Source organism: Stenella coeruleoalba (genome assembly GCF_951394435.1).
Source record: "Stenella coeruleoalba genome assembly, chromosome: 13".
NCBI lineage: Eukaryota > Metazoa > Chordata > Mammalia > Artiodactyla > Delphinidae > Stenella > Stenella coeruleoalba.
In genome coordinates this window covers 70819814-70835437 of record NC_137159.1, presented here as the reverse complement: position 1 = coordinate 70835437, position 15624 = coordinate 70819814, and the positions used below count along the sequence as shown (strand labels likewise).

The window sequence follows — 15624 nt, the reverse complement described above, 5'->3', positions numbered from 1 at the left end:
GCCCTGGTAGAGAGTGCTTCTCTCTTAGAAATAAAATGACTCATAATTTAATAGGTTCTCTTACAGGCAAATGGCGAGTTGAACTCCATATACTTCTATGTACAAACATTAAGAATAAATACCATTAGAAGCAAGACTAAAGAAATACATGAAAATATATTACTTAATCTCTCGTAACAAGGAACTGTTTTCAATTTCTTTTTAAATGTCTTCTATTCTTTGTTTTTTTTTCCCCCCCTGGCCTGTTTGTGGCTACTTCGAATTCACCTTTTTCTGGTTGGAAGCTTTCTAGGGGTGCCTGTGGGTTTCTGTCACCTCCTGAACTGCTTTGGCACCCAGAGGCGGTGGGCTCCTGACCAAGCCCTCTGGCTCTTTGCCTTATCAGAGAGGAGACCTTTTTTTTTGTTTTATTTTGTTTTGGTTTTTTTGTTTGTTTGGTTTTTTTTATACCTTTATTGGAGTATAATTGCTTTACAATGGTGTGTTAGTTTCTGCTTTATAACAAAGTGAATCAGTTATACATATACATATGTCCCCATATCGAGGGGAGACCTTTGTTTGCTGCTTTGATTACCTATGCAGGAAGTGTGGAGCTTTTCTGACTTCTGGCTGAGATTCCAAAAAATCTCTTTAGTCATATGATCGGTCCCTTTTTAAAGTAGAGCAGATAAGATGGTAAATAGCTTTAGGTTATTTTCCCCAATGATCCTTTCTTGTGTTTCTTTCCTTTAATCAGGACATGGTCACCTATATGGCTTCATAGTTGTCTGCCCCATTCTCTTTTGAAAATTACTGTGATTGCTTAAAAGCAAACAAAAAACTCTTAACTTTTTCTATACTTTCCCCCCCTCAACAAGCCTATTAACTTTGCTTCCCTACCTTATTTTCCTTAAAACTGGGTGTGAAAGGGTTAAAACACAAGCAAACAAACTCCAGAGCTCAACATATCAGAACAGTTTGTAGACACTTGTATACTGGTTTCCTCATATAAAACACCCTCCTCACCCAAATGTCTCCAAGTTTCAACTATTAGAGATTATTTTTTTCAGCCTTTAAGCCTTAATGCATATACCCTCTGAAAGACTATTGATCAGCTACTAGCCTCTCGTGAATTAGATAATCAGACGGGGGACTTTGAATTTTAGCAGGGGTGGGGGGTGTGCCAATAAGGGCATGTTTTTGGGATGGAAACCGTGCACCTCAGATTGGGATTTGAACCCACGCGGCTTGATCTCAAACCCGGCCAAAACCCACAGTCTTCCAACTGAGATCACACACCTGGTTTCAGGACTTAATGAAGCTCAGGTTCTTGATGTCTCATTGCAGAAAGAATTCAGTGAGAGACAAAGTGATAGGTAAGAAGTGGATTTATTTAGAGAGAAACACACTCCACAGACAGAGCGTGGGCCATCTCAGAAGGCGAGAAAGGCGCCAGGGTATGGGGTTGTCAGTTTTTATAGGGGTGGGTAATTTCATAGGCTAATGAGTGGGAGGAGTATTCCAGCTATTTTGGGGAGGGGGCGGGGACTTCCAGGAATTGGGCCACCGCCCACTTTTTGATCCTTATTGTCGCCTTAGGACTGTCATGGCGCCTGTGGGTGTGTCATTTAGCTTCTGATGTGTTACAGTGAGCATATACTGAGGCTCAAGGTCTAGTGGAAGTCAACTTGGACTCCTTTGGTTCTAATCCGTTTATGTCATGTCCTCGGGCTATGTCATTCTTTCAGGGGTTGTGCCCTGCCCCCTTCCCTCCTGTTTCAGGATCAGTGTGAACAGCATGAAGTCTCCAAATGCCTTAGCTTGGAGGGCCTTAGGGGATGGGCAGAGAAAGGAGGCAAAGAAAGGTGAAAGGCTTTACAGAAAAGTAGTGGGTGGGGAAGACAGGAAGAAAGAGGGAGTGGACAAGGCAGCCATCCTCTGGGGCTCCGCTCCTACTGCCCCTTTCCCCTGAGCAGTCGGGTCCTCTCTCACACACCAGTGGGCAATGAGGGCCAGTGACCCTCAGAGCTCCAGCCCTGGTCTCTCCCATGAGTCTCAGCCCTCCTCACAACTACCTGGATGATCCCACCTAGATGTCCCCACTCCCCCCAGCCCCAGCTACCTGTCTCTTCTCCATTTCAGTCAAGGGGGTTGTGGTGTCTGGTCGCGGGACCGAAAAGCCCACAGTCCTCTTTTGTACTTTCCTCCTGTTCCTCCTTTTAGAGCTCCTCAAGTCTTGCTGATTCTGCCCCTTACTCTCCCATCTTGATAACATCACTCAGTTCAGGTATTTGCCCCTGACCTGGGGCGATTCGCTCACACATCTCTGCCTTAAATCTCTCTGTCCAATCCCATCTTGCATGACACCTCTGGACTGATCTTCGATGTCACCCACTGCTCACGAGGCTCCCAGAGCTCTCGGTTAATGTAGGCAAAGCCTAAACTCTTCAGCCTGTTGTTTAAGGCTGTACTCAGTCTGGCCCCCGCCTGGTCCTCTGTATCTTTCCTTCAAGGGAGTTAGAAAGGAAAAAGGAGCCAGGGAGATGTTATTATTTAATCCTCACCACAGCCCTCTGAGAAGGAACCATTATCATTTTCATCTTTCATATGAGGAAACTTGGGTTTAGGTTAAGTAACTTATTCAAGATCAAACAATAAGAAATTGGAAGAGCTGGGATGTCAACCTAAGCCTGTCTGACTCCAGAGCCCAAATTCTTAGCCACTGTGCTCTGGTGGCTTGCAGACGCAAAGTGTGGTCCCTGGGCCACGGCCATCAGCATCACCTGGAGTCTGGTGGGAATGCAGAGTCTCAGGCCCCACCCCTGCTCTGCTGAAGCAGAATCTGCATTTTAATAAGATCCCCAAATGATGAGTGTGCACTTTACAGTTTGAAATTATAGGGGAGGAAAAAGTTTTCTTTGACCCTCTGAGGGTCCCTGGCTGGGTCTGAAAATTAAACTGACAAAGACAGATTAACAGGAGAAAAGCATATAAATTTGATTGAATTTTTACATGTGCCTGGGAGCCTTCACAAGAGAGTGAAGACCCAAAGAAGTAACCAGAGCAGGAAGATTTTATACCTTTTAGACAAAGAAATAATACATTTGTGAAGAACTGACCAGACAAAGGGGTTGGGGCTATGGGTAGTGAATGGTGAGGAAAGAACTAGGAAGATAAGGGTTAGCTTAACAAGGTTTGTTTGCAGATTCCTCTGCTGACTTCTTAAAGTCTGTCTCCAGTAAAAGGAGCATTTATTTCCGCTCTTGAGGCAGAAAAGGGGGAGCCTTTCCTGCCTTTTGCTGCCAGTTAATTGCCTTCAGCTCAAGACAATTTTTATGTCAAAGAGGCATATTTGGGGTTGACATATTGTGGTTTCCCTCAAAATGCACTGCCCTAGTGGTCTTTCCCTTTCTGTGTAAGCCTTCCCTAGTTCCCTAGCTAATGCATCCCTTCCCTGGTGTAGTACTTAAGAACATCGTAGCCCCTAGAGGTAGATTTTGGGGTTCAAATCCTGCCACTTATTAGCTGTGTGGCTCTAGGCAGGTAACTTAACCTTTTGGTGCCTCAGCTTCCACATCTGTAAAATGGGGATAAAACAATACCTCCCCCATGGAGTTATTGTAAGGGTTAAGTGAGTTGATGCTTGTAAAGTATTTTAGCACTGTGTCTGGCACATAAAGAATAAAGTACCCACTGTCCTTTTCACCTCTGTGAATCCTGCCCCACGTCTTCTTGTCCTTCCTCTCCTGGGAAGCCTTCCCACAACCAGCAGAGCTCAAGGTGATTTCTCCCTTTCCAGAGTCTATTGCAAATGGTCTCGGACTTCAATCATAGAATTGTACCTTAGGGAAAATCTCCCCTTATTTTTTATATATATATATATATATATATATTTTTTTTTTTTTTTTTTTTTTTTTTTTTTTTCTGCAGTACGCGGGCCTCTCACTGTTGTGGCCTCTCCCGTTGCGGAGCACAGGCTCCGGACGCGCAGGCTCAGCGGCCATGGCTCACGGGCCCAGCCGCTCCGCGGCATGTGGGATCCTCCCGGACTGGGGCACGAACCTGCGTCCCCCGCATCGGCAGGCGGACTCTCAACCACTGCGCCACCAGGGAAGCCCTCCTCTTATTATATTGATGAGGAAACTGAGTCTCAAAGATCAAATGGCAGAACCAGGACTTGAACCCAAGACTCTTTAAACTCTAAGATTAGCAGTTTCCAATGTGCTCCATTTATAGTAGCATATACCTTTCTGTTCCCACACAGTAGCCAATACACATGCCTTGAAAAAAGACGATTAAAAGTATTCATCATGCTGCTCTTTGTAACAGTGAAAAATGGGGAGATGTTGATTTGAACAAATTTAAATAGATTTCTTTACCTTATGACTCTTCAGAGGCTGTAATAAGCTTATTTGCCTGCAAATCTGAAATGGGGGATTTGGTGTGCAAGGTTTCATAGATTTATTTGTCCACAGACCCTTTTTCTGATGAACGCTTGTTAGTTACCCACTGTAACTACTCTCCTGGCGACCCTCCAACGTACAGTCCTATGGGTGCTCCCCAGTGAGCCTCTTGCTTTATCTCTCGACAGCATTTGACTCCAGTCTGTTGTGTGTGCTTGTGGAGCTGACGCTGAGGCAGGAAAGTTCAGGGATGCTGGCTTTGAGAAGGTGACCAGGCAGTGACTGGAGGTTGAGGTCAGATTATCATTTCAGACCCACAGGCTAGTGAAGTTTGATCTTCTGGGAACGTTCTGGGATTCTTCCTTCTTAGGCCTTCAGCTGCCCCTTGACCTTGCTCACCATAGCTGAGTAAGTGGTCAGTGGGGAAGCCACGCTAAGATGTACCAGCCAGCGCCGACCAGCTAGCAGTTCGGGAAGGGCTCAGCTGCCCTGGGCTGGGGAATGCAGAGGGGAGAGCAGCTGGCGGGGACCTGCACTGGCTGTTAGCAGGCCGGCCCTGTTCTGAGTGCTTTGCTGCGTAAACTCGCTGTGGCCTCACAGCAGCCCCGTGTGCTAAGCCCAGGACGCCGCACACACAGAATGTCATCACCTGCCCAACACCACACAGCTAGGAAGCAGCAGTGCCAGGATTTGGTTTGAAACCCATGTTGCTGCCCACTCTGCCTCCCCAGCCCCTGCCCTCCAAGGGTCTGAGGAGGTTGGAAAGAAAGAACAGACTAGAAGGAGCTGCCAGGGTGTAGGTCAGGAAGCACCCGAAAGCAGTGCAGCTCTGCTGATAGGGGCACCTGCTCCCATCTCTTGTTCTCTGGCCTTCTCAGCTCTCCCCACAGGCAGGAGAACGCCCGGGCCTCGAATGCGGTGGGTTCTCACGGAGGCCCTGCGTCGTGGCCTCTGTGCTGGGATGGGGAGCCCCTGCACAGAGGTTTCTACCCTGAGTACCCAAAATGGGCTTGTGCTTTCTCGACCAGTTGGGGTTTCTAACAACCCTGAGCTTGTCCTCTGTCCAGGGCAGGTCCCAGCTCGCGGGCCCTTCAGAAAGGTTTGAAGAAGGGACTGACAGTGGGGTTTGGGGGCCCTAATTTCTCATTTTCTCTAGTTCTCACTCCCTTAAAATGCAAAGGGCCGGTGTTCCTGTTTTAGGGAGCGTGTAGGGCATGTGCCACTGGGCATCCTGGGAAGGAGCGTGCCGACAGCCGCAGTGGGCAGAGAGAGGGCAGGAGGGCAGGTTTAAATCCTGGGCCTTGAGGCCAGGGGCCCCAGGGAGCTGTCCTGTCACAAGAAATAGCCCTGGATGCCAGCCAGCTGGAGCCTGGACACCTTCTCCCAGGCAGAGGCAGGGAGGAGATGGGGAGACGCCAGTAGCAGCCCAGCCCAGAGAGACCGAACCCAGAGTCCGGTTTGCAGCCGAGGACTAGGTCCACAATCCTCCCTGTGCCCGGGGTGGGTGGGAGGCTGAGGGCACAGTAGTCCCTGGATATGGCAAATCTGATATCCTGTCCTCAGGGTGCCCCTTGGCTTCTCCAAGGACACGCCCATCCCCTAACAACCGAGTCTCCCCTGGAGCCGGGATCCCGGTTCCTTTCTCCTCCTGGTGGTGCCGCCCTCATGCCCTCCCCATCCTGGTCCCGGAGAGCCGCCGTGCTCGCCGCTGTAAAGCTCTTTGTGGCTCTTTGTGTGATTTAAGTAATTCCCACTAAAGTAATTCATTCTTTTCTGAATGACCCATAGGCTTGATCCTTCCAGGGCACATTTGCATTTCAAGTAAAGCATTTGTACAAACAGATTTAAGCGTTAATTGGTAGAATGAGGAGGCAATTACTTTTTCTTTTGGGGGGGGACTTTCCCAGGCCCTTCCCTGCCATCCTCTCCCTTCCCCAATGCAGGGAGGGTGCGGCTGGGATGTGCCAGGGGAGTCGTCTGCGTCAGGAGGAAGGGAGGAGATCAGTGGTTCCAACTGAAAGTTTTTTACGGTGGGACCTAGACTCATCAACTTTTTATTTTCCCCAGGTTTGTTTTATTATCACTGATTTCTTAATGCTGTCATTTCACAGCACCAAAATACAAAGAAGGAGCGCATGTCAGTCTTCAGCTTTCTGAAAACGTGGTACATTATTCTTAGTTTTTTTTTCATTTTGCCCCAGACGGGTGAGAACCTCCTGGGGTGGGGGAGGGCTAGTGGTGAGAACCACCGACTGGGTGGCCCCCCGAAGCCCTCCAACTCTCAAACACCAAGGCTTTCAAACACCGCAGTCACGCTGCATTAAAGATGCATTTTCAAATGTTAATAATTAATGTAGTGTTAATTTATCATAGTTTCACATAACATTCTATAATGGAAATGGCCCCAGGAGAGAGGGTGGTAAAGGAGATTGAGGACCAGAGTAGACAAGAAGTGGGGATCAAGCGAGGGGGCCGGGTAGGTGCAGCAGCCGCTCTTCCAAGCTGTGTCCATCTTCCAGGACACTGGGGAAGAGCCTTGGGCTGCAGGAGACCGTTGTATAGTCTTCTCCCAGAGAGAGAGAGAGCAAGAGTGTGTGTGTGTGTGTGTGTGTGTGTGTGTGTGTGTGTGTGTGTGTGTGTGTGAGAGAGAGAGAGAGAGAGGGTGAGTGTGAGTGGGTGTGTGTGGGAGTGTCTGTGAGAGTGGGGGGTGTGGGAGTGGGGGTGTGTGGGGGGAGTGTGTGAGTGTGTGGGTGTGTGGGGAGTGAGTGTGTGTGGGAGTTTGGGTGTGTGTGGGGAGTATGTGAGTGTGTGTGTGACAGTGAGTGGGTATGGGTGTGTGACAGTGTGTGTGGGAGTGTGGGTGTGTGTGAGAGTGGGTGTGGGGGTGTGGGAGGGAGTGTGTGAGTGTGTGTGACAGTGAGTGTGTGTGGGTGTGTGGGGAGTGTGTGTGTGACAGTGTGTGGGAGTGTGGGTGTGGGGGAGTGTGTGGGTGTGTGGGGGAGTGTGTGAGTGTGTGTTACAGTGAGTGTGCGTGGGAGTGTGAGTGTGTGGGTGTGGGGGAGAGTGTGAGAGTGGGTGTGTGTGGTGTGAGTGGGTGTGTGTGGGGTGTGGGTGTGAGTGTGTGCGTGCGTGTGTGTACACACGTGTTCACACGTGTGTGTTCTATGGCCTGGCTTCCTGAACAGGTGCTGGTCTGCTGGCACCTATGCCTGATTTCCAAGCAAAGACACCCAGCGGAAAAGGCAGACATCTTGGAGTGGGGCTGGGGCTGGGGAAGCAGTGAGAAGGACCGAGGCCCTGGCGCTCTAAGGGAGGGACCCTTCTGTTTCCAGCCTGGGTCTGGTTTCTCACAAACGGCCCAACCTGGGCCCCTCGGCCTAACCAGGAGGCTTAGCTCCCCGGTGTTTCTCGTTGCCGTTGCAGGTGTATGTGGCTGCTGCGGTGCCCTGCGCCCCAGGTACAAAAGGCTGGTGGACAACATCTTCCCTGAGGATCCCGAGGTGGGTCTCGTCTCCTGCCGCCAGCATGCCTCTCACCACCTTACCCCATCCAGGGCCCTGGGGGCTGCTCCGAGGGAGGGTGGGCCCCGGGGCTCACTCAGACACACCAAAACCTCGGCCACAGCCCATCGGTGACCAGAGGCAGCTGGGAGCCTGAAGAACGAGGAGCTTTGGGCCGCTCTGCGGGCAGCATCCGCAGAGGGCTCTGAAGTGTGTCTCGGTGCTCAGTGCTTCTGGCCACCGCTGAGCATTCTCTCCACTCATGTCTCTCTGGGTGATAGTTCCTTGAGCCGCTAACTCAGAATGCTACTATTTCGCTGTTGTCAGGTGTGAGCATTTCCCTTCTTGGGTTTTGGCTCTGGAGCTCATGTCCTCTCCACGCTCCCTCTGGTATCTGCCAGGTGTCAAGTTGGCACAGGGGACACCTGGCTTCTTGGTTTCCAAGCTGCCACTCTACAGTCAGGCTTCATTATGGGTTATGTGGTTTTGGAAAGGGTCTGATGTACTTGACTTCTTCTCTGGAAATCAATGACCTCTTCCTGATAGGCAGTGGAGGGTCACACTTCCAACATCCTCTGGACAATTCCCTGAAAGCTGCAGAGCTGCCTTCTTCCTGTTCACTTCTCGATGTTGGATATCCAATACGTTTTAATTCTGCATTGCTTTCATTGAAGACTTGTCATCCATTCATATACACACATATACACACACACATATATACCTCCATGTACATACACATATACATATGTAAATACATATAGTGTACACATGCACACACATATGTACATTTATATCACTGACTATTTTTGCTTATAGCTAGCACACTTTGGGTGAAGTTGGGAGTTCCTGGAGAGCAGGGTCTATGTTTTAATCATCTCTAGATCCCCAAAACCCACATGTGTTTGTCGCGTACATTACAGGCACTCTGGTAAGTGTTGATTAAGTTGAATGACCATTTACCTTTAGACTTGAAGTCTTCTAGCCATCGCATGGCCACAGTGAGGATGATCTGTCTTTTACAGGATGGCCTGGTGAAGACCAACATGGAGAAGCTGACCTTCTACGCCCTGTCAGCTCCAGAAAAGCTCGATCGCATTGGCGCCTACCTCTCTGAGAGGCTCATCCGTGATGTGGGTCGTCATCGATATGGGTAAGTAGTATGGGAGGGTGGAGAGAGATTTGCAGAAATTATATATTTTCAGGGCAAAACATAGGGTCCTTTTATTTATTTATTTTTGGCTGCACCAGGTCTTCGTTGCTGTGCACGGGCTTTCTCTAGTTGCTGCGAGCAGGGGCTACTCTTCGTCGTGGTGCGTGAGCTTCTCATTGTGATGGCTTCTCTTGTTTCGGAACGCAGGCTCTAGGTGCACGGGCTTCAGTAGTTGTGGCACGTGGGCTCAGGAGCTGTGGCTCGCGGGCTCTAGAGCGCAGGCTCAGTTGTTGTGGCACAAGGGCTTAGTTGCTCTGCGGCACGTGGGATCTTCCCGGACCAGGGACGGAACCTGTGTCTCCTGCATTGGCAGGCGGGTTCTTAACCACTGCGCCACCAGGGAAGTCCCAGGGTCCTTTTAAGAAATGTTAATAGACTGGATTGTTGAACAGCCTGAGAAAATGGGGACTGGGAGTGAGGAGTGGGTTCCCTGTGCTTTTCCAAAGGTAAAATGTGATGCCCTTGCCAAGATTTGGGAAGAAGGGGGTGTTGGCTTCCTAGGAGCACCTCTGTTAGCCTCCATTTACCCCCGTGTCTCTATCCAGAAGCCCTCACACACCATTGAACCCAGAATGTGCCGTTACTCTCACCAAACCCACCCTGCCTCATTCAGCTTACTCTCTTAAAAAGCAAGGAGGGACTTCCCTGGTGGTCCAGTGGTTAAGACGCCACCCTACCACTGCAGGGGGCACGGATTCCATCCCTGGTGGGGGAACTAGTAGTTGTGGCATGTGGGCTCAGTAGTTGTGGCTTGCAAGCTCTAGAGCGCAGGCTCGTTGTAGCACATGGGCTTGTGGCGCACGGGCTTAGTTGCTCCACCAGATGTGGGACCTTCCCAGACCGGGGCTCAAACCCGTGTCACCTGCATTGGCAGGCGGATTCTTAACCACTGTGCCACCAGGGAAGTCCCTGATCAATAGATTAAACAGCCAAATAGGTAGATTGAAATACTAAGCTACCACCTTCACTTATCAAATTGTTTTTTTTAAAAAGTATATATAATTTCCAGTGTTAACCCAGGGATGGCAAAATGAGAGGCATTTTCATACTTTTCTAGAATGAGTACAAATTGGTTGAAGCTTTCTAGAAAGTAATTTTGAAATATATGTCAAGAGCTTCAAAAACACTTATGCCCTTTGATCCAGTAATTCCATTTCTATTCATCTATCCCACCATATCAATCTTATATATAATCTCACTGTACACACAGAGATGTTCATTATGGTAATTTTTATAATACTGAAAAGATGGAAGTAACTTAAATGCCCAACTGGAGGAGAATAGTAAATTATGGTGTTTATCGCTTCAGGAAATGTTACCTAGTCAATAAAAATGGTGTTTATAAACATACTTTCCATATAATATGGAAAATGCCATAAGTAAATGAAAAATAGAATACATACGTATATACACAGTATTTAAATCAAGTTAAAAACAATAACAAATCTCAATGCCTGGAAAATACAGTAAAAATAAATACGCCAAAATACTGAGTACTCTTAATATTTTGTGAACAAGGTGGCTGGGGTTTTTGGTTTCTAGCTACACTTTTGTGTTTCCTAAATATTCTCTATTGAGCATGTATTACTTCCTGAAATGAAAAAAGTCAACGGCAGGACATACCATGTTTGTTACGCTACCGTCATGCCACAATCTGGAGCGGGGCTGGATGTAAAGAGAGCTCTAAGATGTCCCTGGTGGCACGGCTGTTGGAGCAAAGGGAAGGGTAGATCTAGGGCAGTTGTTCCTAAGTCCCATTGGTTCTGTTCTCTATGAAGCCTTTTATGTCCACCCTCTACTTTCCTCTGCTCCTACCTTTCTCCTGAGGCAGGCCCCGGATTATGGCAGTGGCCTTGAAAATTGTCTCCCCCCTTCCCATCTTTCCTCTACTGGCCCTTCCAGATCAACACTATGATCTTCAAAACACAGATCAAGCTATACTCTCCTGGCTTCTTTAGCGTACAATCCAAGGTCTCAGCTTGATTTCTGGGCTCCTCCACTACCTGCCCCCAACTTGCCTTTAACCCAGACACACCTGCCACAGCTGCTCTAAACCCATTCCAGATGGACTAGCTGACGATCCCCCCCCGGCTTTCTGGCCTCTGAGCCTTTGCAGCGATCTCTCCCCTGGACCCTCTTTCCCCCCCTACGACCATCCATCAGCCCCATCACCCTCCAGGGTCCCTTCCTCCTGGTGAGGAAGGTGGAGTGAGAACCAGAGTGTAAAGATCTGCATTGTGCTGACAGTGTATAGAGGTCCACACCTCCACGGGACCCACCAGCCACGCTTACATCAAGCTATCCCCGGTATAAAAGCAAGACCGGAAACGATTCATTTCTATGATCCCTTTCTATAATAAAATTAGGTTACACACTCAGTCAAAAGGGCATGAATAGAATGAACGTGCTGATTATATAAATCGCCTTGACATATTATAAAGCAGGCTCAAGCAAGTAAAAATGACCTTATCCTAGACTGAACCTGAAACTAATATGCAAGCAATGCCATTAAACATTTAATACTAATTTTTCCTGCCCTCTCTGCAGTGATGGTTCTCTGAGTAAAAATGTCCTGTAGCCAGCAGAGCCACTCAGAAACATTCCACTGCCCTTAGCACTGCAACTCAAAATTGCTATCGTTCTGTTAAAAATAGCCATTGCAGCCTCTGAGCATTTAAAGCCTTGATGGCCTCTCTGGGGGCTCTAACCATAAACATTTGGAGAAGGAAAATCTGTTAGATCTGTACTCCTGTTCTCTCTCCTCTCCCTCCCCGTCTTTCCTTACCCAATGCCACATTCATCATCATTGTCCTAATCACTGGTGGCAGGTTTGGAAGAGTGAAATATTTACCTGCAGACAGTCTGAGGAGCTGTCTCCCTACCACCGTGCAGGTGTCTGTGTTTATGGTTTGACCATGTGGACGTGAACCTTGGGTGTTGGGCCCAGTGGCAGATCCACCCTCCTCTGCTCGTATGTGTTTAGCATCAAGGGTGATAACCAAACGTGGGCAGAGAGAGGATAAGATACAAATTTCAAGGTATTGCTACTCAGTGTGCGCCATAATGGGCAGTGATGTGCAGAGCAGCAAAAAGTGAGAATTCTTCATATTTTTCTTCTTCCAGTTCAGCCCAACTGCTAGAACACCCCTAGAAACTGGAGAGCAAGGGAGGTAACGGCAGTGCCGGGTGAGATTCAGGGTCAGCTGACAATGACCGTGGAGCAATGACCACGTTCAGAAGGCCACATTAGAATCTGTCAGGTTCCCCAGTGCCTGGAGGATGGAGACGCCCATGCCAAAGAGGGGTGGGCTACTCCCTGAGGAGCCTGACCCTGGAGCTGAGCTGGTGGGGCTCCCAAGAGATACACAGTCCCCAGAAGGACCCTGAACCTGGTTGGAGGACGGAGCTGACCCTTCAGACAGAGATGTCACAGATTCCTACTAGATGACGAGTCGATCCTTCCCTCCCTTGGCTGAGGTCAACCCCTACTTCTGGCTGCTAAAACCCAGAAGTTTCTGTCCAGCAGTGGGGACATGACTAAATACATTCAGACTGCCCAGAATAAGAGGTTCTTGGTCAAGGTTCTTTGAGTGATTCTTGGGCAATGGCTGGCCCTGCTAAAGCTGCCCCCTCTCTCTGTGTGCTGGTTCCCATCTCTGACCCTAGGTCTGCTTTCCTCTGCAACCAAGTCTGGTTCTCAGACTTTGACTGCCAGTTCCTCCTTTCCCGGAGGCTCCTAAGCCCACTCCTGACTGAGTGAAAGGTGTTCACGCAGAAGCAGCTGCCTGCTCTGGAATTCAGTTCAAGGTATTTCCTGCCTCACTCCTACGCACCAGGCCCCCCCTGTGTATTTTCCTCACTTGTTATAACTCACCTTCTGCTGTGGTTGGCCCATGACTCTGAGTTCCTGTTGTTATAACCTGCTGAGTAGCCTCTCCTGACCTCACTTGCTGCCTGTGAACCCCAGTCCATCCCAGATTCCCTGAGTTCTGCCTTCTTCACCTACTGGGAAGCCCTACAAGTGGATCCAAGATCCTTGGTCATCACCTGCTGCTGTGGTCCATGCCCTACTCTTGCCTCTCCCTTGGGCCCCTGTGGTGGGCTGGTTCTCACCAGCTCCTTTCTTCCCCATCCTGTTCCAACTACCCAGTCAGGCCAGTTTCTCAGACCTATTACTACACTGGACTCCTTTCAGGATACCAAGCCCAGAGCAGATCTCTGCTGAGACTAACCTATTTGGCCCCAGTCCTGTTGAGTGGACATTACCCTGAGAAGCCCGTGCTCTTTGAAAGTATAGACTTAACGGATAAGATGTACCCAGGAAGGTTATGATAAGATAGGACCAATGCAGCGAGCAGGAGGTTCCAAAGCCCATTGACTTCTAATCTTCTAAGATACTTTGAAAAGTTCAAGTTTGCAATTATAATCCTTCCATCCTTAGTGTTGGGATCAAAGATGGGGATTGAAGGAGTGTGTATTCAGAGAACTAGGCCTTAAACTTTTTTACTTTTCTGTTTCACTTCTACCATCATTTTCACTTTCCATCAAAATTTCCTCTCTTGGTCAGTAGCCAATTTTTTTTTTTTTTTTTTCTGGCTAGCAAAGGATGGTTTTCCTTATCAGGATTTTCTGGGAATTTTTTTACAGGAAAGGGAAAAGCAGCAATCTAAGCTCTGGGGTTTGGGAGGCCTTCTGGTTTCTTCTCTTGCCAAACCCCACCCCGCCCCTTCCTTTCCCTCATTTAAACTCTATAAAATAATGGTGAAACCCTTCATGCAGAAGGATGCTGGGATGATTCATAGAAGAAGAGAATTCCATGCTGCCTGCTCCCATTTCCCATCCGCCATGTTTGGTTGCCAGAGTGTGTCCAGGTTTCTCCGCAGGGAAAACCTGTCCCTTTGGAAGGGCCCTGGCCCAGGTTGCTTCCCCAACCCTGCAGGAATCAGTCTGCTTCACGGCCTATACAGTGGACCCGGAACATGCCAGGCCTGGGTCTGCAAGGCACGACAGGTATCCTGAACTGTGGCTGTGACATCCTGTGAAGGGCAAGGCTATCGAGGACTGGCGGGCCCTCCAGAGCAGGAGAAAATGTGGCTTCAGTTCACCAAACGAGCCCAAACACCCAATGCTGCCTTTGTATTTGAAAGACACTCTGTAGATAAGAGCATGACCGGATCCATTTGTGAATGTGCCCAGAGACAGCTATTTAATGATATTTAATAATATTAAACAATAATAATAGCTGACTCAGTTCATATAAATAAAAGAAATAAACATTTTACAAAAGTGAGAAGGAAAATTTCAGAGTAGAGAGGCTGTTTTACTTACGGTTGTTTGGTAAAGAAGTTAGGGCAAGGGTACTGAAGAAATGGCGACTGATGTCTTTAAAAAAGGACATTTAGAAAACGTCATGACTGCTGTTACTTTTATACACATGGATTTGCAAAGCTGGCTTATGTGTGCGGCAGTTCAGATGCACAATGTCTGAAACTGAGTGGCTGCCACGAGGGCTTTGTGGAGCTTTGTGTTGTGGTTTTGTAGTGTCTTCAGAAATCATCCTATAGTCATGCTTCCTGGACATTCTTTTTATTTAACCAAACTCTGTTTTAAAACAAAGACTAGCTAATCGAGAGTTTTGTACTATCTGCCTAACCTTCAAAGAGATATGATTTGGATCAAAACATAAAGAAAAAATCTTTTAATTCATCCCCTATTATGTACACGGCATATAAACCTGACACCAGGCAGCTTCTTCTTTTTTTTTTTTTAATTTGTATTTTTTCTTTTTGGCTGCTTCGGGTCTTAGTTGTGGCACATGGGATCTTCATTGTGGCACACTGGGTCTTTTGTTGTGGCGCATGGGCTCAGTAGTTGCAGCGTGAGGGCTTAGTTGCCTGCAGTACGTGGGATCTTAGTTCCCCGACCAGGGATCAAACCAGTGTGCCCTACATTGGAAGGCGGGTTCTTAACCCCTGGACCACCAGGGAGGTCCCTCTCGGCCGCTTCTTAAAGAGAGGCCAAGTAGCAGAACTTGCTCTGACTTAGAAGCATCAGCCTGACTCCTTAGCACCCAGGTAGGTTTGGAGTTCTCTTCTCACTCTACCTTGCCTGCATTTTGTTTGTATCAGGAAGTACTTCCTGTGTTCCACATGGCTCTATGAGTAGAGGGGTCACCACCCTGTAATGGGCACATGACCACACTCCGAGTACATGGAGTCTGCCTGATCTCCCCTCTTGCAGGATGGAGTCATGTTCAGCCCTCACTTCTCTTTCCTGTGAGGGCAGTCACTTGAGTTGCTTTGGATCGCTCAGGATTCCCTTTTATTTGTGCCCTCAGGTTTCTAAAGCACTCCTAAACCTGATTATCAGATACTTGTGTTATTTAGGGTATAAAGAGACTTGAAAATACAGTGGCTCCAGCAATATGGAAATATTTTTTCTCTCTCATGCAATAGTCCAGTCTGGGTTGGTGGGCTCCGCCCATGAGGTCATCCGGGGCTTTCACCTCTGGCCATCTATTTGCTGCCACTCT

The 15624-nt window shown here is 48.4% G+C and overlaps 1 protein-coding gene across 4 annotated transcripts in view; it reads left to right on the top strand.

The window, feature by feature from the left end:
* Positions 1-15624, top strand: part of EFR3B (EFR3 homolog B) — an 89536-nt gene that overhangs the window by 29605 nt on the left and 44307 nt on the right. For 3 of the 4 annotated variants that reach the window (XM_079940889.1, XM_079940888.1, XM_079940887.1), the window contains exons 2-3: positions 7806-7882; positions 8905-9032. In XM_079940889.1, coding sequence (XP_079797015.1) covers positions 7806-7882; positions 8905-9032 — 205 coding nt within the window. Of the gene's footprint in view, positions 1-6493; positions 6547-7805; positions 7883-8904; positions 9033-15624 lie in introns of all 4 variants that reach the window. The other variant, XM_079940890.1, reaches the window with a different exon arrangement.